Source organism: Sus scrofa, chromosome 10 (genome assembly GCF_000003025.6).
Source record: "Sus scrofa isolate TJ Tabasco breed Duroc chromosome 10, Sscrofa11.1, whole genome shotgun sequence".
NCBI classification, from domain to species: domain Eukaryota; kingdom Metazoa; phylum Chordata; class Mammalia; order Artiodactyla; family Suidae; genus Sus; species Sus scrofa.
The window spans coordinates 56,411,246-56,438,724 of NC_010452.4; the positions used below are offsets into that span (position 1 = coordinate 56,411,246).

At 43.8% G+C, this 27,479-nt stretch overlaps 1 protein-coding gene across 13 annotated transcripts in view; it reads right to left on the minus strand.

The window, feature by feature from the left end:
• Window positions 1-19,587, minus strand: part of NRP1 (neuropilin 1) — a 150,160-nt gene extending 130,573 nt beyond the window's left edge. Inside the window, exons 1-4 of one of the 13 annotated variants that reach the window (XM_021064977.1) lie at window positions 19,166-19,535; window positions 18,826-18,838; window positions 17,035-17,541; window positions 13,510-13,684 (exon numbers count right to left, since the gene is read on the minus strand). In XM_021064977.1, coding sequence (XP_020920636.1) covers window positions 13,510-13,684; window positions 17,035-17,107 — 248 coding nt within the window. In that variant the 5' untranslated portion in view covers window positions 17,108-17,541; window positions 18,826-18,838; window positions 19,166-19,535. Of the gene's footprint in view, window positions 1-13,509; window positions 13,685-17,034; window positions 18,423-18,825; window positions 18,839-19,165 lie in introns of those variants that run through there. The other 12 variants (XM_021064971.1, XM_005668176.3, XM_021064974.1 and 9 more) reach the window with 12 other exon arrangements.

Genomic DNA, 27,479 nt, shown 5'->3' on the forward strand with positions numbered 1-27,479 from the left:
CTCTGCTACCCAAGAAGAGGAAGGGTTTACCACCTGGATGAGAAGCCTAAGTGTGCATGTTCAGAGTCCAATTAAGTTAGATCTTTGCCCGGGTTTGGTTCTTCTGGGCTAGATAAACACCTGCGCTGGATGTCAGTTGGCCAGTTCAGTTCAGCAAATATTAAATGAGCAGCTGTTACAGGGAACGCACTGGGTGAGGCCAGTCAAGATCACCTAGAAAGAAGTTGGACGTTTAAGTCCAATGCTTAGGCCACATTGGAATGGGCTGAAATTTGGGTATCGTCTGAGTAGAGTGGCTCCAAAAGGCAATTCAGGGAGAAGATATCTGGGGCAAAGGCAAGACCTTGGCAAAGGCCTGTATTTGAATGTTGGAGGAAAAGAGAAACCGGTCAAAAAGGGAAGTGGTCAGAGATGTGGAGATAAAACCAAGATGGTGCAGCGGCATGAACTGCAGGAGAGAAGAAAGCTTTCGGGTTGCGATGGTGTGGTGCCAAGGCTGAAGAAATTCGGGGCAAGCGAAGGCCAGGGGTGTGGGGCGTGCGAAGAGGAAGTGCCATCTAACATTTGAGCAAACGAGTCAGTCTAGCGGAGGGGACAGAAACTAGGCTGAGAAGGGTCAAGGAAATAAGTCCTGGGCTGCAGGTGCCACATACGAAGCCCTTGGCAGTTACAGGAAAGGGAGAGAGAGGTGAACGATTCGTGTGGAGGGTAACAGGTCCAAGGACATTTTTTTTTGCACTCATGACTGCCCAGTCCGAAAGAATCTGTTTGACCCAGAACACCCACATGGTCGCACAAGAAGGAACGCTGAGCTCCCGGCCACACACACAGCAGTGGTCATATCAAAAGAGAACAGTGCTGGGGGGACTTGAGAGGCTGCAGATATAATTTTATCACATCAGGCCATTCTGGAGGGTGAGGAGGGGAGAAGGGGCTAAAATAATAACTTCTTCTCAGCTATCATGCTAAAGGCCTTCCTGGGAGGTGGTTTTTTGTTTTTGTCTTTTAACGGAGGCTACTGAAAACCACCCCCATCGCTTTTGGCAAACTGGTCCCAACCAGACGTGGGGGAGGGAGATGGCAGAGGGAAGGGGCCGAGGGTGCCAGAAACGGAGGGAAGAGGGAAGGCGAGGAGGGCCCGTCAGTTTAAAAACATTTATTTTGCCAGCTGCTTTTCCCTGCACTTTTTTTATTTTTGTCTTTTGAGGGCCACACCCGAGGGATACGGATGTTCCCAGGGTTGAATCGGAGCTGTAGCCACCAGCCTATGCCACAGCCACAGCAATGCCAGATTCAAGCCGCACCTGCAACCTACATCACATCTCATGGCAACGCCGGATCCCTAACCCACTGAGCGAGGCCAGGGATCAAACCTGCGTCCTCATGGATACTAATCAGATTCTTTTCTGCTGAGCCACGATGGGAACTCCTACAATTTTTAAAAATTAAAGTATAGTTGATTTACATTGTTGTGCCAATTCATGCTGTATAGCAAAGTGACTCTGTCATACACACACACACACACACACACACACACTCTTTTTATATATTATTTTCCATCGTGGTCTATCCCAGGACATTGGATATAGTTCCCTGTGCTATAGAGTAGGACCTTGTTGTTATCCATTCTAAATGTGACAGTTTGCACCTACTAACTCTGGACTCCCTCCGTCCATCCTACGCCCTCTGCCTCCCCCTTGGCAACCACAAGTCCGTTCTCTATGTCTGTGAGTCCATTCCTGTTCTGGAGATAGGTTCATCTGCGCCATATTTCAGATCCCACATGTAAGTGATATCGTATGGAATTTGTCTCTCCTTCTCACTTCACTTAGTATGAGAATCTCTAGTTGTACCTATGTTGATGGAAATGGCATTATTTTGTTCTTGTTATGGCTGAGCAATATGGCATTGCGTATACGTATCACATCTTCTTAATCCATTTATCTGTCGATGGACATTTATGTTGTTTTCACGTCTCTGCTATTGTGAATAGTGCTGCTAGAATAGTGTCGCTAAGAACATAGGGATGCATGTATCTTTTTGAATTAGAGCTTTTCCAGATCTGCCCAGGAGTGGGATTTCTGGATCCTAGGGTAGTTATATTTTTAGTTTTCTGAGGAACCTCCATACCATTTTCCATAGGAGTTGCACCAATTTACATGACCACTAACTGCAGGAGAGTTCCCTTTTCTCCACGCCCTCTCCAGCATTTGTTATTTGCTCTTTATGAACTTATAATACAAAAATCCATGTAGTTTCCCCTTTCTGGACACATATATGATGATGGCACTATTTGGTTTCACTGATTGGGAAGAACGGTCACCGCGGTTGTAACAAGCATCCTTACCTTGGCTCCCACCTAAGAGCATGGGCTGGCTTTCCATTTGGTTGCACTGAATATACTAAGTCCTCAGGCAACCCCTGCGCAAATGATGACTTTTTACAGGCCATTAATGCTACTATCAAGTTTGTGACACTGACACAGCATCATCCATGAATTTTCCAGAAACTCCACTCACCTAGATTTTTAGAAGGCTGCAATGATAACACACATACCCTCAGCCAACTTATTGTAAGAACATGCAGGAATTCTCATTGGCTGAGTACGAGCTGAGCATGAGATACCATCTCTGCTGTGGATTTGTGCAGTGCTCTTGAAATATTTATAAGCGTCTCCTTCCCAAGGATGCAGACGTTATTGTTTACAGTCTGATTTATTTTAAGGAGCAAAACCTGCGGATGCACTTCCTGTTAGAGTAATACCTAGGCTTTATTTAAAGTATTTCTCTTGTATTCCTAAGACAGGTCCACCTACGTTATCTCCTCCACACTGTGTTCTTGAGATGGGTGGAGGAAGGAAAGCGTTTTGTTTTCTTCAGAAAGAGGAGGAAAAAGATTAATTGAAGCGGTGTTGAGGTTGACGCAGCCCCTGATGTGGTTACGTCTTCCCGAGCTGTCCTGGTTACCACTGTCAAAACCAGGGTATTGATGGTGCCGTAACCAAGCCATTCATCGATTGCAACCCCGCCCGGAGGACCTGTGCCTTGTCTCACAGCTGGGAGTGAATGACAGAGGTGCAATTATAACTCCCATTCCTCCTTCTCACCAGAACACTTTTTTCACAGGGAGCTGCTAACATGGTCCCCTGACAATCAGAAATTCCCAGCTCATGTTAATGAACTAGCCCACACATCAGGTAGGATGCTAGCCTGGCGACAGAGGGAAATGAGGAGGCGTCTTGAAGGACCAAACCAATATATCCTCTTACTCTGTAGTGTCCCCAGCCAGGGACAAAGAACTTGGCACTGGAATAAAGGGTTAGGAAGAGGCAAAGCTCTTTCTTTGGGGCGGGGGAAGGAAAATTCCAATCAGTATCAAAACAAAACACTCTTCCCTCAGCTTAGCATCAACAACCTTCGCTGAAAAAATAAAATTACATGCTGCCCCTTGTGGAAATGGAGAGGCTGCCACACCAGTTTTGGTGATGTTTTGGTTCCAACGAAGCCGAGGCTGAACCACGTTCCAGACATGCCCTGAGGTGTGTGCCCAAGAGCCTGGTCCTGCTGCCCTGTCCCCCTCCAGACAATCTGCACCCTCGCTTGTGCTGCTGGGAATCAGAAGCTCCAGAATGCACGCTGTGATGCGTCTGACCACGTAGGTGGGGGAGGGGAGGGAGGACCAGGTCAGAATCCCTGACATGCAGCCACCACACCCCTGTCCAGGGAGTGGCTGCCCTAAGTCCTGTCTGAAAGGTTGTCAGTTAGACTGACTGCTCCCTCGAGAAGTTGTCCAAAATGTCCTTTTCACTCTCTCTTCACCGACTTCTGCTGGCCTCTCTCCAGATTGCCTACAGTGGACTGTGAGCTCCCATCAAGGAAATTCTGGGTTTCCCTCCCTAGTCTTCATATACCAGATTTCAATCTCAATACAACGGTCCGTCAGCTGGTTTGGTTCAATGACACTAGTGCTTGTTAGGGGCAAAGGCTTCTGCGGGACGGTGGAGGGTAGGAATGCGAGTGAGACATGTTCACCACTCCATTGGGAGACAAATTTTCACCTAAACCGTCCCCACGCAGTTGCAAAAAGCATGACTTGAACAGACGGATATGAGAACAGAGGTGCAGATAGAGTCAGCCTGTCAAGTGAAGGGAGATTTACCATGTTTATTGGTAGTCATTTTTAAAAAAGGGTTGATCTAGAAATGTAAACATATATGTGTGTGTGTGTGTGTGTGTGTGTGTGTGTGTGTGTGTTTTGGTTTTCTTTTTACAGGCGCATATGCAGCATATGGAGGTTCCCAGACTAGGGGTCACCTTGGAGCTGCAGCTGCCAACCTACACCACCTACCCCACAGCCACGGCAACACTAGATCTGAGCCGCACCTGCGACCTATGCCGCAGGGAGCGGCAATGCCAGATCGTTAGCTCACTGAGCGAGGCCAGAGAGCAAACCTGCATCCTCATGGATTCTACGTCCAGGTCTTAACCCCCTGAGCCATATCAAGAACTCCGTATATTTCAATATATTTCAACTACCTTTCCTGGGACCCATTTGTTAACAAAGAGATGCCCACGTTCTCAAGTTATTCAAGAATGGACAGAGCGGTATGAACCCAGATTTAAAAAAAAAAAAAAAAGGTAAACCCGTCATCTATTTCAGCCAGGTGTCAGCACAGCTAAAAAACAACATAATCCTGAATCAGACCACATCAACCCCGGTGCCACCAAGTCTGTGGGGCTCCGTGTCCTTCATTTTCTTTGAGTCAAGACTGTGGTCTTTTTTCTTTAAATTTCGAAATTTGGTGCTTCTGATTTTTTTGTAAAGCTGGCTAGCCAGGACTAAGATTTTGACCACATCTTGATGTCCTCCATGCCGTTTCACTGACGGAGGAGGTATTACACAATAGCTGACCCGCTCATAGCATCATTGGGTGGAGAGTCCGAAGGGCAGTTGAAATCGTGACGCCACTGACTGGCCTCTCCGCCTCCGGTGGGTCTAAAGAAATTTAAGAACTTGAACTGGGAGCCATTTAGCGTCCTCTTTCAGCCGGGGCTGGTGGCGCTGTCTGTGTGACACGCCCATCTATCACAGAAGTAACAAGCCATCACCTCCAACCTGGCCGGCTGCTTGTACACGTATCTGACCAGATAAAAACAAACTACTCCGGAGCATCTGTTTCTTCTCAAAAAACACTCTTCTGGTTCTCATAGGGGCTCAGCGCCTTGAGCAAACATTCTCTCTTTAACCCTTGCAGAGTCACCGTAGCCAATACAAGTATCAAAATCTTACAAACAGGGGAGCTATTTACCCGAGATTAAGCAAATGACTGCTGTTTGGACGAGAACCCAGCTTTGACTCCTGGGCTTGTGAGTAGCTGGGACACAGCTGGTATCTCATATGTCGCTTGAATCAATTGTATAAATGGAACCTTTGTGCTGCCTGGTTACTAGGCTTCAAATAAACATTGCATTTATGTGTGTATGGTGCTTCCAAACTCCAGCAACCAAAGGAACCAGAATTTAGATATCTGTCCACTGACCCCTGCCCCACCGCACATGTCATTGCTAAGTTAAGGCAAGTTTCTGTTTTTGTTTTTTTCCCATCAGATGAGGTGGTGACTGAACACCCTCATTTTTATTTCTCGGGTGAATACTACATTTAAAAATCATCCTTGCCATGGCACACTTTGACTCAGTGGGAAAATCATCAAATGGTTGAAGTTTCTGCGCACAGAGGTTTTTTTTTTTTTTCCCCCAATCTTTTATCTTTTATCAGTGCTTCACTTAATCTGAACTAAGAGTTTAAAGATTAAGTCCTTCCTCAGAATTAGCTGGTTTGTATTTAAACTTTGGTGTGTTTCATAGAGGAAAATGGCTGCTGAATAATAAAAAAAAACCTGGTTATATTTAATTAGAATTTTCTCATTCTTCTAGAGAAATTTATTTTATATATATATGTATATATATATAATGTGTATATATATATTATGTGTGTATATATATATATTATGTGTGTGTGTGTGTGTGTGTATATATATATATATATATATTTTTTTTTTTTTAGGGCTACCCCTGCAGCATATGGAACTTCCCAGGCTAGGGGTCAGATGGGAGCTTCAGCTGCCAACCTACACCAGAGCCACAGCAATGCAGGCTCCGAGCCACGTCTGTGACCTACACCCCGGCTCACAGCAACACCGGATCCCCAACCCACTGAGTGTGGCCAGGGATGGAACCCACATCCTCGTGGATGCTAGTTGGATTCATTTCTGCTGTACCACAACGGGAGCTTGTCATTCTTCTAATGAAATATTGACAGATTGTTTTTCTTACTCAAAAGGCATATCCCAAGCCCCTTCGAACGCAAAGATGGACAGGGATATGGTGCCCCAGCTGAGCATTCAGACTCAGTTAATTTCACTTTCCTAAGCCTATCATCTGCGAAATGGGGATGAGAAGAAGAGGAAGTGAGATGAAGCAAGACAAGGACAGAACGTTCAGTGAGCCTGTGGTCACACCATGGGGTGGTGGGGGGGGAGGGATGACCCAGCACTGGGAACCAGCCATAATGACCGCTTTCTAAACTCTACTGATTATTTACATTCAAGGAGAAAAAAACATGTTCACCATAAATAAGATCTAAGATGCGTGCCATACAGACCTACGCCTGATGGGTATAAAAATCATGTTATGAGGCCACTGAATGGACAGAAGCCAAAAGATGGGTCTTTTCTGCAGAATTTAGTAGAATTCTGATGAAAGCAGTTCACTTTCTAAGCGATGTGTAGAGACTAGACAATTTCAACCACAAACCAGCAGAATGGCGTAATCCACAGCCAATCTGAGAGTCATCTCAGCCTCTTGTCATCTTTAGTGACCCGGATACTGGACATAGTTCAACCAGCCAGAGAAGAGCAGGAAAAATCTTTGGTGGTGCCATGCTTTGCCAAGTCACCGACTCCTACCATCAGGATTGATTACAAACACCCAATTAAGAGGCATTTGGAACCTGATCTGAACGCTAATCTTGTCTCTTGTTTTTCTTGAGGCTTAATGATCAGCCTTGATGAAAACTACATCGACAATTAGTGAAGTTTATTTTATAGCCTCCCTCACAGGCACACACATGCACATATGTGTTTGTGTGTGTGCTTCTGCCGAAGTGTGTCAGCATGCATGCAAGTATCAAGTTTTATGCTGGATGGAAGGGAGCTGAGAACACGCATGCCGGCTGAAGGCATATGTCTCCCTTGGATCAGTTTTTAAGTGCTTCCTCCCCTACGTGAAATCTGGTTGGAAATGCCATGCACATGTTGATTCAGTGTGATACGATTTCAGCTAATCTTTTCCTTTAGCTTCTCATAAAGGTTGCTTCTTACAAATTACAGAAATGCCTTGTAATATTCAAAATTCATCATGATCCAATGTGACTGCTTATAGGAAGAAATAATAAAGGAAATTAATTTTATTAAACACATGGGGGTCTGTTCAAATGAAATCAGTGCTAATGGGGAAGAAAAAAATCAAAAGGAAGAAAGGAGATAATTATCTGCCTGAGCAGCAACCACGGATGCTGCAGGTGGTGCAACAACATTGACCTCCGCTGTTCTGAGAAGGGTTCATTTCTACCCACTCAATAGTTTTTTAATTGAATTGAGCTGGGTGGTGGCGCCTCTTACATTGTCCATATTGGGAATTTACTTGAGCTGAAAAGCAGCAATGACTTTATAGAGCAAAATAAAGGCAAGAAAGATGTTCTCTGAATTTTCCTTGCCTAAAAAGCAGACTCACTCCAGAGCGAAAACTCTGTGTTTATTTTAACATAACCGTAGTATACGCAGTACATGTATTTCTACAGCAGTCATCTGAAAAAAATTAGAAAACACTTCAGTAGAACTCTTTTATTACTACTATTATTATTATTAGAAAGGGAACAGTATACCTTTTTCTAGCTCCATGCCAGCGTCTGGCGATCTTTAAAAGTTAGTATACACAGACCTCTAGGACTATAGTTGAATTTTGTCTGATTTTGAAATTCGTAGGAAATGGAATTACACACATCAAGATGGCAATTGCCCTTGAGGCCAAAGGTGAGAGACTGAAAGTAGATGGGAAGGGGGCCTCTTCCCAGGTAGCTGGAAACGTCTGCTCTGATTGGTGACATGGATGGACTCACCTTGTAAAACTGTATCAGATGTGACAGTTAGGTCATGTTCTTTCCTAGATATTGATTACAATTTAATAGGTGTCTATATTTCACCTAGAAAAAAGGGAAGCATTCTGGCATAAAATACCCACTGTTTTCCATAAAACAGAGTCACTGTTTGCTTTGGTCTAAGGGATGCTCTAAAACCCAACACTAGGACCAAAGGGATGCCTTTGTCTCAGATACAAAAAAACCCACACTAACCAAGATAAATAATACTTTAATGCAATCTAAAAAAAATAAATAAATAAAAGTTAATGCAAAAATCCATGCCAAACAAAGTAAAGATCGTAACAAAAATATTACTTAGGGAAACCAAAGATGGAACCTATATTCCCCCAATTCTCTCCAAAGGACAACAACGCGATCATTGCATAATGACATTTTCAGGAATAATCAGATTTGAGGCATTAAGGGCAGATTAATCGTCATTCAGTGAGTTTATATTCTATGAAAATAAATGAAGTGAGTAGTGTTTCAAAGTCTGTAACAACTTAGGTGATGTTAAAAGTGGCATTAAAGACACACGGTGGGGTTTATTCCAACAAGATCCACAAACTTGAGTATCATCTCTGTTTCATTACAATTTTCCTGTGATTAAACTTCATGTGAAGCGACAAGGGTGAAATCTTCCTCTGATTGCATCAAATTAGGAAAAAGACACCTATTTACGGGTGACGCAAAGAAGAGACTACAAATCGAAATTTAGGCAGAAAAGCATCCATGCACGCGACATTGGCCTTGTGTCTTGGTGAAAGCCTACAAACCAGGCAGTGAAGTCAGGAACTTGTCGCACAGAAGACCTCACTTCCCACCCCTTCCCCCATCACTGCCACCTTTTCAGACTCTATTTCTGGAGCTTCACATTCATTTTCTTAATGTTTTTAACCCAATGTCTGTGAAATTTTTATTGCTCCCCAGATGATGACATCTGATCTGAATGTAACCACACACCTCTTTGCTCAGCAGTATTTGTCACAAACCATTATAAATTATCATGCTGAGAGTTTGCATTGCTGGGAAACCGGAAAAGCTCTATAAATTCTAACTACTGTATCAATGACATTCTTGTTTATTATGCAGATATAAAGTTTTATGAGATTCAAGATGTCTGCCTTACCACCAAAGGAAACTCCAAGGACGAAGACCCAACCAGCTCAACTGACAACCACATTCGATGCACAATAAAAGCTACTTTTTGGACAAAAACTCAGCAGGTGGCCTTTTCTTTCTTTTCTGCTTTTAGCTCTGCTTTGACACTTCATAAGCATGGAGGAGTTTGTGGGTGCAAAAAAAAAAAGAGAAACCAGGTTTCTCCTTCCCCTCAACATCTTCTTCTCACTCAGAACATTCTGTGACCACCTCCTGTATCAACATCACAATCAAACCAGACGGTCTCTCTCACTAGAAATCCTGGCACAAAATTAGCCTGGAGATAGATGCTCTATGGCTCCCTTGCTTGACTGACACCACACCGTGTTCAATGAAAGAAATCTGGGAGTTATAGTATCATGGTTGTGATGCTTATTTATAATAAAATCTGATGGAGGGGTGGCATACACAGAGATGGGTGAATTTTAAAGCCGCCAGACACAACTCGAACATTCATTTTCCTTAAGGAAATATTCCCCCTTGATAGCCATTGTAAAAACCTCTGTGTATGGTTAGCCGAGGTTAATTATGTACTGGGCCAGTCTGGGTGTTATACACATGAAAAGTTGTGAGTATGCACGTTTTACTTTATGTTTAACTTACGACAGAATATCTTAATTTCATCCTAAATAAAACAATAAAATAGAAATAAAAAATACTTTTCCTACTGGAACCTGTCTACTTAATTACTTATTTATCCCTACAGTCTGTGAAAAAATTGTCTACTTGGGCCTGCAGGATGTTTTGCAATAAGCAAATGTGTGAAGGAATTGATTTTTTGAGCTTTCACAAGTTGTGAAAGTTGATGATTCAGATGTTGACAGTTTCAAGAGGAGATACAGGGTGTGTTATAATCAGATCATCCTGTTACTGAATCGATATATTTAGTTTGCTTACTTTCCTACCTCCAAATGTCCTAACAATCACCAAGTTGTTAAAGACGTAATAATGATAATTTCTTTTGAGAGGAGCTTTTAACTATACAAAAGGCTTTCATGATCCACTACCCTATTTTATCTTACTTATGACACTGGTTCTTTCTTTCTTTCTTTCTTTCTTGCTTTCTTTCGGCCACCCCCATGGCATAAGGAAGTTCCCAGGCCAGGGATCAAACCCACGCCACAGCAGTGACAATGCTAGATCCTTAACCACTAGGCCACCAGGGAACTCTGCAAGCACTTTTTTTCTGCTATAAGACATAAAATATAGCTGAAACAGGGGAAACTGTTAAATATCTCAAACAAGAAAAACAGCTTGTGCTTAACAGAAAAGCTTACCAATTCTCTGAATGTGATGTGTTATTTCAAATACATTTTTGGAAGTGGTTTAATATAAACAAACAAACAATCAACCCACAACCCCCCCCCCCAAATCTGTATGTACATCCAACATAAACTTTTGAAGCCTATGAATTTATTCCTACAAAGTTTCTGGTGTTTTCCATTTTTCTAGGGAATTCCAACCCCCTGTAAATTTTAAAGCTGTGGACTCTTCTCACGACCTTTAAAGAAGGAGACAAGAATTATGCCACATGTGTAAACTGCAACCTTCAACAGTGATCAGCAGTCACGTGGACCAGTCAGGGAAGACAGGGCAAGGTCTTAAGTTGGTCTTCCTATGTATCACTTTTGGAATTTTCATTGATTAAATAATCAGGTAGCAACACTTGAAAACATGGCACAAAGATATTTTCCAGGGTCTTAATTTCCACTGACTGCAACAGGCTAAGTATATTCAGCTTCCCAGCTGGCCAGGAGATGGCACCTTCAGTGAGAACAAACCCTTGCTTGCTACAATTAAGAAACCACCTTGCCCTGTCGCATTAAAAACACAAAACCAAAACCCCACAGTCACAAACACAGAAACAATCTTCTTGGCCATGTCAGTGTCTTGCTGATGTCACTAAAATGGCCCCTTATTCCGAGCTGTAATTATCCTTTTTCTTCTATCCAACAAAAAAAGTTGCTCTCCCCATTCCACCAGACTCTATCCCACATCATGATATGGCAGATCATTGTTTAAGCTTTGCTGGGCACCAGACACTTGTAAACATGTCACACACTTTAACTCAGGCAACTGGCTTCCCCTTCCTACACTCCGGTGCAGTTGGGTGCTGGAGTTGGCTCGCACCAGCTCACAAGAACCAAGCGTGCACGTCTCTTTGCAAGTCTGTGCACAGGGTCATCACATGGGTAGTTTGAAAAGGCCACAGTGGGAATATTTATAGTATAGAATTTGGCAAATATCATGGCCCGGGACTTGACCTACCCTCTCCCAAGATTCAGTGGTTAACATTGACCAGCACAGTGCTGCGAGTAACTACAGACTATTCTGAATTCTTTAGCTATTAAATTTCACACATACATGGTCAAGATGCTCAGATCAGGAATTAGTAAGCAGGAGTTTCCTGAAATCCAAAGCACCTTCTTTTGAGGAATGATGTTATTACTTGAAGATGTTTTACCAGAGTCCCTTAAAAATATCTCCTATGGCAGTTTTTCAGTATTGTCAAAATGCAAAAAATAAAACAGAAGAAAGCGAAGAGGAAGACAAGTCTCCAGTCCGTCTAGATGGTTGACACTGTAAAAACTGCCATACAGAAGACTAACCAAAAAATGAATGAATTCCCTGTTTCCTAGAAGTTCCTGGAATACTCTATTAACGGCAACTTTCACACAAGATTAAAAAGTCAATATAATGCCCTGAAGCACTTCTGAATCACAGAACAAAGATTAAATTGAAATCAGCATAATTTTACTGTGCTGTAGCGTCTGCTGATTCTTTGGAAATCGATCAACAGTATATGAATGTATGCTAATTCTCCAGGCACCAGATGTTGAGTTAACCAGATGACCTCATTTCCCTCATCATGAAACACTAGTTTATCCCACCAACCCAACAGGTTCTTGAGGAGTCCTTACAGGTGGGAACATTTCCATACTATCCTGTTCTTCTCTAAAAGGGATCTGTGTTTGTAAAGAAAATATTTTAAATAATGAAACCACCTGCATAAGAGTGTTCATTTCCAAGGGAAATAGTAGCCTCCATACACAGCATACAATTATACCAAACTGACTCATTTTCCAACCTGAGAAACACTTAGAGAAACACTTTAGTAGTGAGACTTCAATGGATTATATTCCTTTTCTAAAACTATGTCTATATCTAAATGTCACGAAAGGTTGGTATTCAGGTTCGAGTCTCTGAAGAATATACCACACGTGGTATGTCCAGATGGGATGATGTGGATGAAACAGAGACAGGGGGTCTGCTGGATGACCAGACAACAGCAGATTTAAATCTGAATGGACTGCTGCCTGCAACGTTAAAACATCCTTCCCAGCTGTGGAAAGCAAAACCTACACACCGTTCTTTCATACAAAGTGAGGAAATACAACTTAAGACTGTCTCTCTTATGAGAATGTTTTCATAATAAAGAAACCTAGCATAATTTGATGCTTGGTTGCTTGACCACAGAAGGAGCTGGGAAGGGTAAGGCACATGAATAAAACACAGATCCACAGTAGAGTCCCACTGCATTCCCTGTGCATTAACAACTATTAATTTTTTTAGCATTTTCCGAAAGAAACCTGTCATCATTAATCTATAAAAACCCCTCATCAGACTCACCCTACATTCCTTGTTTTTTTTTTTAACGACAATTTGCTTTGGTCACATCAAACTCCATAAGATAAACACAGTTCTTAAGTCACAAAATGTGCCCCAGATTTGTTTAAAAAAAAAAATACCCAACACCTCACCATTTGCTGATGCACCATGCACTAATATTTTAGTGACCCACCACGTTTAATAAAAAACTCGAGTGAGACTTTGGGTTTCTAATTCTTTTCCTTTCCAGGAAAAAAAAAGAGAAACATGGGTACACATTTCTTAACAAAAGAGTTCCAAAACCAAAAGTGTTAACAGGAAAATGAATATGAGAGGTTACACATTTAAATATAATCTCCCTGGCTTGGGGAACTTAGAAATCACTTAACATAATTTAATTTCCATACCATTGACACATGATCTGGCCTAGATGGGAATCCCTGCTGGAGCCATTTATATTCTAGATGGTTCACAGACTTTGCCCAGGGACACCTGCGCCCACTAGATGGTGCTGTGGCGCCCTGTTCCAACATTCCCACTTACTTGCAGTCTCTGTCCTCCAGATCGAAGTGAGGGTTGAAGTTGATCATAATTCTCTGGTATGGTTCTGGAGCCTGAATCAGCCATTCACATTTTTCACTTGAGTGATAAGAGTGAGGATAACCAGGAGATGTAAGGTACCCGGGGCTTTCAATTTTTATAGTATCGCCACATTTATCTGCAATAAAAACAATATTTTAGTAGATCTTTCCCAGACTACCAGTTAGGTATGCTAGCTTTACATATAAATGACCGGTGATTAAATATTTCACAGCTCTTTCAGGGGAGCTCCAAGTGGTGCCTTCAGGTGGCGCCGAGAGCAACACGGCCACCAAGGAACGCTCTTTGATCTCAGGAAGTTGGTTCAGGAAGAGAGTGGACTGAGATCTGATAGGGCTCCACCCCCAACCCCTACAAAGTTGCCTCCCAAGAAAAAGGTCTTCTGGCATTAAAAACATTAAGTCCCCTCAATGGATGTTAACATGGTCCCCAGGGAGCTTCTGCTAGACTTAATTATCCCCCAAGAAGTGTAATCGCATTAAGTAGCAAGTTCTAAGTGAAGGCGACTAAAAGATGCTGTTCGACCCCTTGTGTGGCTTTTTGATGATAAGCCTGGTCTGTGTCATTGATCAGTGGGGACGGTCATCTAGGGCTTCAGCTGGCTTAAAGCCAAACCTTTTTGGTTGTCGTTTTATCTGCCCATAAATCTAAGTGATTTGGGGTTATCTCTGCTCTTGAGATCCAGATCATCAGAGAGAACCAAGTATATGAGGTGCAGCAGAAATAATTCTGCTCTGTTGCTCCAAGTGAAGTTGCTTGGTCTTAGAGACCAGATCAAAGTAACCAGGCAGAAAGAAAAATAAATAGCCAGACAGCATTCATTCTAATTACCTACATGTTGGAAAAAAGTCCACCACACTGACGTCTGGCTATCACATATGGTAAGCTGCATTCTCGAATTCTAGGTGAGCTAACTAGTTTTGAGCGTTCCTTTCAAAAAACCCTAATGCCGAAGTGATTCACTGAGGCCCAAAGAAACCAGTCTCTGGGCTGCTTTATTGTTCAGCGTGGACTCTCATTGTCACTTTTTATGATGGATGTCATACTGGAGAGCCTCAGCCTGAAATGCTGCCACATTTATTGATGCTTAATTTTGAGCAATAAAAATTCGGTGCATAAACTATGTAAGAGGAACAGGTATGAAAGCAGTGAAATATATAAGCCTATCAATCACAAATTTTCAGTAATGGTATATATAGATTTTAATATTGCATCTAATAGATTCCCTGTGGAAAGAGAATGGCATTCTTTGCTCTCAGCATGAATTTATAAATCTACAGAATTTTATTACAGGAAAACCAGGTCAAATGGAAATGAAAGATGAAGTGCACATCAAAAATGCATAAAGCTACATGCATTACAGAAATCATTTCCCATAAATTAAAAAGGAGACAATATAAACTATATTGTTTTTCTCGATTGCTAGATGTTTTTGACTTTTTTTAGATTTTTTACACTGGGAGTAGCTTTATACTGGGTTTCCTCTGCCTTGGCTTTTAGAAGCTTAAGGTTTGCCAAGAAGAAGTGCTGTTGTAACTGGAGTTCAGAATCTCAGCTAATGATCATACTGGCCTCTGTTATGTGATTCTGCCAAGGCTCTTGCATTATTTTAAATGTGCAGAAAACTTGGAAAGTGACCTCCATCTCATTAAGTCTCCTCCAGCTCTGGACAAACATCATGGCAGTGTCTGGCATCTGTTAGAGGAGTGAAATAAAACAGCGCTGCTTGTAGCCACTCGACAGAGTCACTTCAGAAGACGTGGAGGTGGACTCCGTACCACCCCAGAGCTCTTTAATCTGTGACTTCTGAGAAAGTGACAGTGTAATAAGATAATGCGGACTCCTAGACTCCCTGGCTCTGTTAAATCTCTCTAACAGTTGATTAAGAAAGAGCAGTTTCTAATGATTCTGGACCATTAGTCCTAAATAAGGTTAATGAATTAATTTAGCAGACACTGGTCCTCGGAGGAGGTGGACATGGCTTGAAGAGGTCTGCTGAGTTACAGAGGCATTAGCTGGCTCTGCTCACGGCAGGCACAGCAACATGGTTTTAACCAGTCAAGGCACTGATTGAAGTGCAGGCTCTTAACATTCCCCAGACTGCTGCTAAGAAAATTAAGAAATACATATATTTCTTATATATGTGCACGCACACACACACAGAGTTCACAACCTAAAGTCTGAAAGCTGTTTGCATTAGGTTTCAAATCCATCCTATGAACACCTCCACCAATTTCATCTCCGGAGCTGTGGAGGGCAGAGGTTGGGTGACTGCGATTTCTAAAGTCTTACCACTTGAGCTCTTTCAATTGGAGGCGACTGTTATTTCATCCTCTGCCAGATTATGGAACGATGCCATCAACTCAGGTTCATTAATAAATTGAACTCCACATTCACAATTGTGTGTGTGTGTGTATTTTCCAAGCATATCTTCTGGAACACTGCTTGGTAGCTGTTGGGGGAAATCTATTGCTTCAATCGGAAATCTCCTAAAAGCATATTAGAGATTAACTTCCACCCTAAAGATGTGATTTGGCCTGAACCCCTCCACTCATGGTCTCTTATTAAAACAACACACTACCGTAAGTGGCTAAGTGGCGGAGGGTCTTTCCTTCTAATTACTCTGATTGAAATCTAAGCCAGACAAAAGTAAATATTTGATAATTAGTTAATAATAATTGCAGAAGACTCCCTGTAAAGATAATGCCATCCCCTTCCTCCACCAACGTTACAGTGGAAGTCAAACATGCCTACAACCAGATCCCATTTTTAAACACATTATTTAGATTATGGGATACTGTTTATAACCCAGCACGGTCTTCCATTTACTTAACAGTGAGTGGTTTTAAAAGCTAAGTGGAAGCTGCAACTAGGTTAGGGATTTTCAGATATCCTGGTGCCTAGCACTGTATATATCGGATTCCTTTATTGACACGCTGTAACTTTCATTCATACTCCAGATGGATCGCGGCCGATTTGCAAAAGCGGAGGAGGGAGTTCCATCCACCAGCAAACCGCTCTCTCCTGCAGGCACCCACTAGAGGAAACAGTTCGGAGGAGCTGCCAGAGAACCAGGAAGTTCTCCCGGTAAAGTGTTCGTTCATTAACTTTCAACAGCCATCAGATTTTTGAAAGGGAGTCTCATCTAATTGCCTTTGGGAGGAAACATTATTAAGATAATTGGTGTGCTGATATGGCAAGGTAGGCAGTTCTGCCGTGTAGCAGAGGTAGGAAAAGCCCCGCAGCCAAACAACCAACTTCAGGAGGGAGCCCGAGCACTTGCAATCTCCCTGCCCTCCACCGACAGACCTTATTTCTTTATTCTTTCCGCCTGGATAAAAGTTTCCTTCGCGCGGGAAGCCGCTCTTCCCGGTGGATCCAGGCAGCTCGGCGCGGGTCCGGCGGCCGGACGCAGGCAGCCGGAGCCGGGCTCACCCCCGCGGCCGCGCGCCTCCGCCTGTCACTTACCGTTGCGAAGAGCGCCGGCCGCGCCGAGGGCCAGGGCGAGCGCGGCGCACAGGAGCGGCAGCCCCCTCTCCATCCTCCCTTCGCCGGGTCCTCGGGCAGGCGCGGGAGAACCGAACGTGCGGGGAAAACAGAGCGCCGGGGCGATCTCCACAATCCGGAGCGTTTCCACTCCGCCCAGAGCTGTAAAATCCTCAGTCCGTCTTGGAGAAAGGAAAGCGGCGAGGCACTGCCTTGATCCGAGAGAAACGCTCCTCTTTTTGTGTCTCAAGTCGCCTGCATCCTGTCATTTAGCTCCGGTTTCCTCTCTCTTTTCCCACACTTGTTCCTCTTCCAGGAGTCACTGCCCGGGCCATGTCTCAAAAAAAAGGGGGGAGTGGGAGGGGGGAAGAGGGAGGTAGGGAAACACACACCAACGCCAATTTCCAGAAAGAAGAGAGAAAAAAAATCCGGCTTGTTTCTGGACCCGTTGGGGCCGAGGAGCTGGCGCCCAGGGGAGGTCCGGGGTGTCTGCACGGAGGAGAGGAGCAAGCAATGAAAAGATGAGCGGGAGACGGAGGAGTTTCACCAACTGCACCCCCGCCTCCCCCACCTCCTCCGCCCCCTCCCCTTCTGGAGCCCTTCCCTCCCTTCCTCCCGCCCCTCTCCCCGCACGGGCTCGCCAGCAATTGCCTGACAGGAGACCCGGAGGAACAAGTTTCCCTCCGTGTGCGTTCCCCATCCGTCTGTCCGTCTCTCCGCAGGCCCTGCAGGGCTCTCCCCGGTGAAGGGAGACGCCGGGGGATCTGCCCAGGGCGGGAGAGCGGGTGTGTTTGGGAGGGGGCTTCGAGGTCTTGGCAGCGCCAGGGTCGGGCTAGCCCACCTCGGCGTGATCGCTCGGGCTCCAGGGGAGAGCTGAGCAGCTCGCCCAGGATCTCGGGCTCTGCCGCCGAGGCAGGCGGCGCGCCCGGGAGGTGGTGGCGGCTTCTCCCAACTCCGAACCCCCGGGAGGCGCTCGCGGCGGCGGGGTCGTGACCTGGGGCAGGAGCAGCAGGGCGCCCCGGGCTCTGTGGGCGAGTCCCTAAGGGGCTGGGGAAACCTCGGCTGGGGTGGGGGACGCACCCCGTGTTGCTGCCACGTAGAGCCGAGTCAGAAGACTCGCGCGGGAGAGGCTGGGCTGCAGAACCACCCGGCTTCCCTACTGGGTATCGGGGCGCGCGGCTGGGCGCCTGGCGTGCCCGGGTGCCCGTCGCGCGCCGCGGGCTCCATTGTTACCCGAGATACAGTGCCCTCTCCTCCGGGGCAGAGGGGACGCCACAGGGTAGGAGGCAATGCGCCTTCCAGCTAGGGGGCAGTCGTCGCCTGACCCCGCCCAGCCTTCTGACTGAGAACCCAGGTGCTCCGGGTTTGGAAATTAGGGGTCCGGTGGCCGCGGTTTGTGTGCATCCCGGACCAGCGAGAACGGGGGCGGGAGTTGCTCTTGGCAGGACTCTCACGGCGCCCGCTCGGGCCACAGGCCATTGTCACGCCGGCCCTCCAGCTCCTGCCCACCCCCGCCTCCTAAGGCGGCGCGTCCTCACTGTGGGTTGGATGCCCCCCAGTTCCATCCCCGAGGACTTTCCGGGAACTGCTGCAGAAAGCCTCTGCGGATATGAATAGCAAGGACATCTCAGGGAACAAACAGGTTTTGGCCGCAGATCAGGCCCTTGAGAGGGGTAGATGCCCGCGGAGGAGTTCGCAGGGAAGGTGAAAAGGTCAGACACCTTCTGGAAACCGCGCTTCTGTGCACACCCCAAAGCAGAGCCCTATTCCTACCTGGCGCAAAGAGCTGGCAAAAAAAAAAAAAAAAAAAAAAAAAAAAGATTTAGGAATGTTGGCAAGGAGACCCTGGTCAAAGGTTTTGGCGGAAGAACTGGGGGCGGGAAGGGAGAGAGGCAGCCCAGGGCGCGCGGGCCCCAAGCTAGGGCTCGGCGGTGGCGGTCGCGGCTGGACGCCCGTGACGCGCGCTGGTTGGGGCGCAGGCGGGCCCTTGGCCGCGCGGAGCTGCACCCCGGGTTCGCCGCCTGCGCCCGGGGAAGTCCCCGCCTCCAAGTTGGAGACCAGCCCCCTGGGTGCTGCGAGTCGCCCTCCCTCTCGAGCGCCTTTTCGCCCTCACCGGTTTCCTCCTGCTCTGCTCTGAGACCCCCACGCCGGGTGGGAAGGTGGCTGAACTAGGCCGGGAGTCCAACGCCGGGGTGGAGCGGAAGGGGCAGTGGCGGGGCGAGAGGGGGCGCCAGTCGCGCCTTGCGCAGACCCGGGGGAGCCGGCGCCGCGGAGGGAAGCCCAGGCGCTTGGCGACCGCGGGCGCGCGACGCCTCCCCCCAGCCTTCCTCTCAGTTCCCGGAGCACCCCCGCCAGTCCCAGTGCCCGGCTGCTCGGGACGAGCGGCGTCATCAGATTTGGCGCGACCCCGGGCGACCTCAGCCCAAGGCTCGGAGGGAGAGGCGCCTCTCCGAACCTGGCGGGTCGACAGAGAAGAGGAAAGCCGGCGGCACAGCTCGGGGGCGTCCTGGAGTCACGGACGCCCACCCCCTTCCTAGTGGGAACTACGCGGCCACGCGCGCACCGGGGACCGGTTTTGACCCGTCGCTGCCTCCGCGGGGTGAGCGAGGGGGCATAGGCGAAGACTTGAGCTGTGTTGTTTTTAGAAAACTGCCGCCAATCTCTCTTCCCCTTTCCCTGCTGAGTGTGCATTTCCCAGCCTGTACCCACCAGGCTGACAAAGTCACCAGACCTTGCACTCAGGGAGGCACTACCCCCGCTCGGCAACCTCGCCCTCGCCGCCTTCCCGCGCCCTCCCGCCTTTCCCAGGGATAGGCTCCTCCCTCGGGCCCAGGCGCAGAAAACCCTTGTCTCTTTTCTTGCTCACTCGTTGAGCATTTTGCCAGCCTTTCTCCAACCAACTAACAAGACACGCAGTATGTACTCTGGGGGAAATATCGTATTTAAGTTATGCCTCTGATTTTTCTGGTCTTAGCTGATCTGAGGCTTTTCTCGACTCCGGAGTTTACACACGTAGTGCTGGGTAATGGGAGCCCTACCGCACTGATTGATAATTGCCTGCTAGTGGGTTGGTACGGAGCAAATTGTCCTTGCTAACAACCTCTTTCCTCTGCTGCTGGATCCCACTAAGTGCCGAAAAGGGTCAGTTTTAGATTTCTGCAGTTTCCCGGCAAGGGAGACAGACCGACCTATATGTGAGGGTAAGTTATAGACAGAGGAAGAATTTGGCAGTCTTCCTAGGTTGATTTGATTTTGGTCTCCTGAGCACATCACTCTTCCCACCATCACAAATCCCAGACCAGGTGGGACCCTGTTCCACTAAAGGGCAGATGGATCACCATACTTCCCAGATGCCAGGCAGAGGCCTCGGATGGGCGATGCCCTGCTCCGTGGACTCCCAGGAAGGGGTTATTACATGAAGAAAGCCTGAGCTGGGCTGGGACCTAGGCCCATCATTAAGAACAGACTGGGTGGTAAATGTATGGTTTCTTTCATCAAGCCCTCATCAATTTGTCAGAAATAAGGTGAGATCCACTGCTCCCAGAAGGCTGTTTGAGCCACTAACTTCCTCAAAGTATTTCAGGTTGGTGCATATGGAGATGCAGGTTGGTATTTCAGAACTATATCAAATCTTAGTCAAGTTTTTTTTTAAAGCATCAAATCCACATATTTCAGCATATTTTTAGTAGGAGCTAACCTACATCTGAAATGTAAAAAATGAAAGAAGTGAAACAGAAAAGATTAAAAATTGGAATTTAGGTTAATTTCCCATTATTCAAAAGATTTTGGTTAAAAATGGCACTTCTGTTAAATGACTCTATTGTTCAAGGGGTGTCTTGGACCTCATGTAGAGCTGTCTCCTTTATTTGGACTGGCAGAGGAAAGAAGAAAATGAACAAATAAACTTTTACTTTCTGATCCTTCATTTTGGGCCTTTTAAAAGGTACCTTGAAAATTCTTCAAATGTTGGAGAAAAGACAGTCATCTAAAAATTAAAACAAAGTTACAATGTAAACTTTCTGGAATGCAGAACATTTGTTTGATAACAAGATGTAGGAAGACAATGCTAAATTTTGACATATGTGAATAGATTCAAAAGATTTGTTGGTATTAGACATTAGGGCCAGAACTTGAAAAATATTATTTGTCTGAAAGAATAATCATAGATTATTCTGCGTTGTTGAATTATTTTTTCATTATAAAAATTAAAATAATAATAACCAGTAGAAACACTTATCAAAGCAATAACAACATCATTAGAACATATTCACCTTTCGAAAGGACTATTTTTAAGTAGGACAGTCAGTAAAGTATAATTTGAGCAATCAAATATGGAAAGACTATCTCAAAGTTTAGTCATAGGGAACTAAAATGCTAAAGAATTTTTTAACTCAGTAAAAAATTATTTAAAAACTACCAAAAAAAAATCCTACAGTTAAAAATTGTTGCTGGAGTGTTCCCGTTATGGCTCAGTGGGTTAAGAACCCAATGTAGTGTCTGTGAGAATGGAGGTTCGATCCCTGGCCTTGTTCAGTGGGTTAACGATCTGGTGTTGCTGCAAGCTGCAGCATTCGTTGAAGATGTGGCTCGGACCTGGTGTTGCTGTGGTGTGGCATAGGCCTGCAGCTGCAGCTCCTATTCAGCCCCCAGCCTGGGTGCTTCCTTTATACCACAGGTGTGGCCTTAAAATGAAAGGAAAAAAAAAAAAAAAAAGGAATTGTTGAATTTATCGTAACAGAACTTCATTTCACATTGTATTCTTATTTCATTATTCTGCCTCTTATATGGGAATGGGTTATGAGTGGAGCAAGGGAAGGAGTGAAGAGACTATTTAGGAAGTAACTAAAGCATGGACAAGGATCAGGCAGCGGAGATTGGAAAGGTTGTATTCCTGATTTATTTAAAGATATAATGATAGGACAGATGATGAGATGGATAGTCCAGTGAGGGAGAGGATCTTGTCAAGGATGACTCCTACGATCCTAGCTTCCATTATTAAATGGGCATGCGCGACAGCCGTCTTATAGGCATCAACACTAGACTGGAGTGGAAGAAATATCATGAGTTCATTTTGGTCCAGGTTCGATTTTTAGTTTCTTTGAGATCATCGAATGAGTCGGGAATACAGAGGGGTTATTTAGATTGGATGTATTTGCATATATATCTGTGTGCCCCTGATATAATAGCAATAATAGTAATGGAAGTGGAAGGAATGGATGCTCTTGCTGAGGGAGTTGGAAAAGGGGCCAACAGAATGCTGAGGAGCATTTAAAGGCTGGATGTCAGGATGAGCCAACAGAAGATTTTGAGAAAGGGCCGCTGGAGAGGTAGGAGGAAAACCAATAGAACATACTGGCGTAAACATCAAGTGGAAAGGGGATTTCTAAAAGGAAGTGGCAAAGAAGGAGTTAAATACTGTCGAGGGTTCTGGTTGGGTGGGGACTAAATACAACTGGATACAGTGGTGGGATGGTTGAGGAGGGTTGACTTGAACAATAGATTTCAGAGGAGGGAGGGAGAGAGGTCAGGTTGGAGTGGGGGGGGTGGTGGAAGGTAAGGAATTTGGGACAAGAGTAAAGATAATTCTCTCTGAAAGTTTCTACTGATGGGAAAGAGAGAGATAGGAGTTCTGGAAGAAAATGGTGTGGAGGGAAGTTGATTTTTTTTTTTGCTGGGTACTTTTCAACATGTTTTTTCCCTCAATTTTTAAAAACTAGGCACCCCCCTCCAAAAAAAAAAAACCAAAAAACAAAAAACCTAGCTCATGCATCTGTCCCACCCCTCCCTTTTTGCCTCTGGCAGCCCTCAGTCTGTTCTCTGTATCTATGAACTTGGTTGGCTGTTAGGGTTTTTTTGTTTGCTTGTTTGTTTGTTTCAGATGGCATGTATAAGAGAGATCAGACAGTATTTGTCTTTCTCTGACTTATTTCACTTAGCATAATGCCCTCCATTTTCATTGTCTCAAAGGGCAAGATTCAGTTCTTTTTTATGGCTGAATATTATGCCATTCCATATATACCACAATTTCTTATCCATTTATCCATCAATAGACACCTAGGTTGTTTCCATGTATTAGATATTATAATTAGTGTTGCAATAAATATGAAAGTGTATGTATCTTCTCAAGTTAATGTTTTTGTTCTCTTCAGATAAATACCCAGTAGTGGAACTGCTGGATCATATGGTAGTTGGTACTGTTTTCAATTTTTTGAGGAACCTCCACAGCTTCACAGTGACCATACCTGTTTACATTCCTCTCAGCAGGGTGCGAGAGCTCCCTTTTCTCTACACCCCCATCAACACTGATTATTATTAGTCTTTTTGATTCTAACAGATGTGAGGTGATATCTCATTGTGATTTTTATTTGCATTTTCCTGATGATTAATGATGTAGAGTGTCTTTTCATGTAGTGGTTGGCTATTCCTATGACTTCTTTGAAAAAATGTCTATTTAGATCTTCTGCAAGTCTTAATTTGGATTGTTGTTTGTTTATTGCTATTGAGTGTACACGTTCTTTTTATACTTTGGATATTAACCCCTTGTCAGATTTATGATTTACAAATATTTTCTCCCATTCAGTAGGTTGCCTTCTCATTTTGTTAATGGTTTCCTTTGCTGTGTAGAAGCTATTGAATTGGAATAGTCCCAGTTGTTTATTTTTGCTTTTGGTGTCAGGTTCAAAAGAATCGTCACCAAGATCAATGCCAAGGAGCTAACTTACCTATGTTTCCTTCTAGGAATTTTATGGTTTCAGGTCTTACAGTCAAGTCTTAAACCATTTTGAATTAATTTTCACGTATGGCATATGACAGTAGTCTATTTCATTCTTTTGCTTGTGGCTGTCCAGTATTCCCAATATCATTTATTGAGAAACTTATCCTTTCCCATTGTATATTTATCCTTGGTTCCTTTGTCATAGACTAATTGATCATGTAAGTGTGGGTTTATTTCTGGACTGTCTATTCTATTCCATTAATCTGTGTTTGTTTTTAATGCCAGGGCCATACTGTTTTGATTTGTAGTATAGTTTGAAGTCAGAGAATGTGATGCCTCTAGCTTTGTTCTTCTTTCTAAAGGTTGTATTGGCTATTTGGCATCTTTTATGGTTCTGTAAAATATTTAAGATTGTTTGTCTTTTTGTTTTCCTTCTTCCTTTCTGTTTTTTTTTTTTTTTTTTTTTTGTTTTTTTTCCCTTTGGCCACACCTGTGTCATGAGAAGATCCCATGGACCAGGGATCAAAGCCAAGCCAGAGCAGTGACAATGCTGGATCCTTAGCTACTAGGTGACCAGGGAACTCCAATGTCCTATTGTTTTCAATATAAAGGTCTTTCAGGAGTTCCCTGGCAACATAGTGGTTAAGGATCTGATGTTGTCCCGCTGTGGCATGTGTTTGATCCATGGCCTGGGGGACTTCCACATGCTGTGGGCATGGCCAATTTTACACACACACACACACACACACACACACACACACACGTCTTTTACCTCCCTGGTTAAATTTATTCCTAGATGTTTAATTTATTTTTTGATGCAATTGTAAATGGGATTTTTTTCTCAACTCCTTTTTCTGATAGCTCATTATTAATGTGCAGAAACATAACAGATTTTTGTGTATTGACTTTATAGTTTGCAACTTTACTAAATTCTTTTATTAGTTCTAACAGGTTTTTTTTTTTTTGATCCAGTCTTTAGGGTTTTCTATCATGTCATCTGCAAATAGTGAAAGTTTACTTCTCCTTCTCTATTTGGATGTCTTCTATGAATTTATTTTTCCTTTCCTAGTTGCTCTGACTAGGCCTTCTGACATGATGTTGAATAAAAGTAGAAAGAGTGCGCATCCTTGTCTTGTTCCTGATCTTAGGAGAAAATCAGGTTTACACTGTTGATACAATGTTAGCTCTGGACTTATGATATATGGCCTTTATTATGTTGAGATACATGCCCTCTATACCCAGTTCGTTGAGAATTTAACTATAATTGGATATTGAATTTTGTCAAATGCTTTTTCTGCATCTATTGAGATGATCATGATTTTATCCTTGTTTTGTTAATACAATGTATCACATTGATTTGCAAGTGTTGAACCATCCTTGCATCCCCAGGATAAATCCCAGTCAATCATGGTGAATCATTATTTTAATATCATGGTGTTGGTTTTAATAATATTTTGTTGAGGATTTTTTATATCTGTGTCTATCAAGGACATTGGCTTGTAATCTTCTTTTCCTGTGGTATCCTTGTCTGGTTTGGCCTTGAACATTCTTAAACCCTGATGGGTAGAATCTAGTATTGAAGAAAATGTTGAAAATAAGGCACAGGAAAGATAATCAGGGTGTGAACTGCCTGAGAAGGCAGGAGGGGATATAATCTAAATTCTGGAAGGACAGGTTAACCATAGACTGAAAGGACAGCTCCTCTGTTATAACTGTAAGAGGAGTGGATGGGTATAATTGCAGGTAGGTTTGTTATTCTACAGAATGAGTGGACAGTAGTTTCTCTCTTCCGTTATCACCTGAATCCTATAACAAGAGATATAGAGGTACTGAAAGTCCACAGAGGACAGTGAAATTGGAATGAAGATCACATTGACTAGAGGAGCTGTTATTATTTCCCAATAGTTCTAATAATTTTGTAGGTTGAGAATTTGAGCTAAGAACACATTTTCCTAAAAAAAAAAATCTGGCCAGTCTTTCATGAAAATCACAAAAATCTGCTTAACTCCTACTGAAATAGTGATAGAATACGAATGGTATTATTTCAACTTCAGTGATTCAAAGTAGGTGCTCAGTAAATGCTTTAAGGGAATTTTTTAAACCATTATTTACAATAGATTTGTGACAGTATCTATTGTTGTACAGAAAAGTGTTACTCCAAATATCTCTTTGCAATAATATCTGCCCCATTTGTTCTCTTCTTTGTTTTTTAATATCCTGAGATGGCAAAAAAGAATTTAGCATTTGTGTTTACACCCTATGCAGACATTCACAACTGGCTTATTTGGATAAGTCATGTGAACTACAACCAAAACATGACTTTAGTTTTGTAACTTCCACAATCAACATCAATAGTGCACACATTTTTCATTTTTCACAGATATTTATGTGATTTTTTTTTTTTTTGGCTTGCTTTGAATTGTTACATAATTTCCAGCCTTGGTAGTATAGACAAATGTATCGGGTAGACTATTTGTCAGTGGGCATCTTTCTTCAATGTATTAAGTTAAAATACCAGATTGTTAAAACGTTTTGCCTCCTATGTGGAAGGTGATCCGTGACTACTTCTTGATTTTCAGCTACAAAATTCACCGCCTGGATGGACTTGCCCTCACGCCACACAAAAGCTTGCAGGAGGTGAGGAAGTTATGCAGAACAAGGTAGGTTTTCTTGGAAGTTTTATATTTTAAAAAGTTTTCGGCTTATTAGTACAGCAGGTTGCCTTTTGCAGGCACATTTTCTCCTGCTCGAATGCTGTAAGCACACCAGCAGGGACAATAAATAGCAGTGTAGACAGGAAGGAAAAATATTTCTTGAGACATCCCTGCACTTTCTCTTCTTGGTTTTTTCAGTGTAAGTTTTAGTTGCAAAAACTGGAAATAATGGAACTGTAAAAGTTTAGACAGCAAAATTGTAGAGTGACAGGGGATAAGAAAATATATGTCTGGGTTGCATGCTGACGTGTAAAGCAAAAAAGCAAGTGCACACATCAGATCTAATTATAATTTACTTTCACCGAGGGTAGAATGAACTTTGAAATAAAATAAACTAACACAATTGGTTTCTTTTTTAAAAGTCACAGTAATATCCAGTAGCTTGTATTTTATGAGATCAAATGGCTTCTCAAATTCATACTGTGCTGGTGTCTCTAGCCTGGCATGCAAGGGCACACTTCTTCACTGTAATTTTTTTTTTTTTTAACCTCATTGTAATTTTACAGACTTTGGGATTATATTGAGATGGATCAGATGTTGTCAAACATACTCAAATTTAATTCATACTCAAATTCACTCAAACATACCCAAATTTAATATGGTCTGCCAAACCAAGCTCCCATCTCATTGATTTTTAAGATTCTTTGCGTCTTGGTTTGAAGATGGCTGCCTTAGGTTTTTAAATAATTATCTCTCCTAGACAGACCAGTTCTGCTATCTCTGTAGTTGATGTGAGCCTTGATCATGTCAAGTGAACATCTTTTCTTATGTAGATAGATGATAGCAACTTTCCTGTTACATATAAGAGGAAGTATCTCTTCAATTCCAGGATCCTGTGTGGTAAGGCAGGGTTGTCTGTTGCCTATCAAGAAACAAATCTGGATTCATTTAACAAAAGACTAATTGAATGGTCATATCTGGGAAGTCAAGGAGTGGACCTGGCTTCAGGCAGGGCTGGAGCCACAGGTTCAATTGGTACCAATCAGTAGGACATCTTC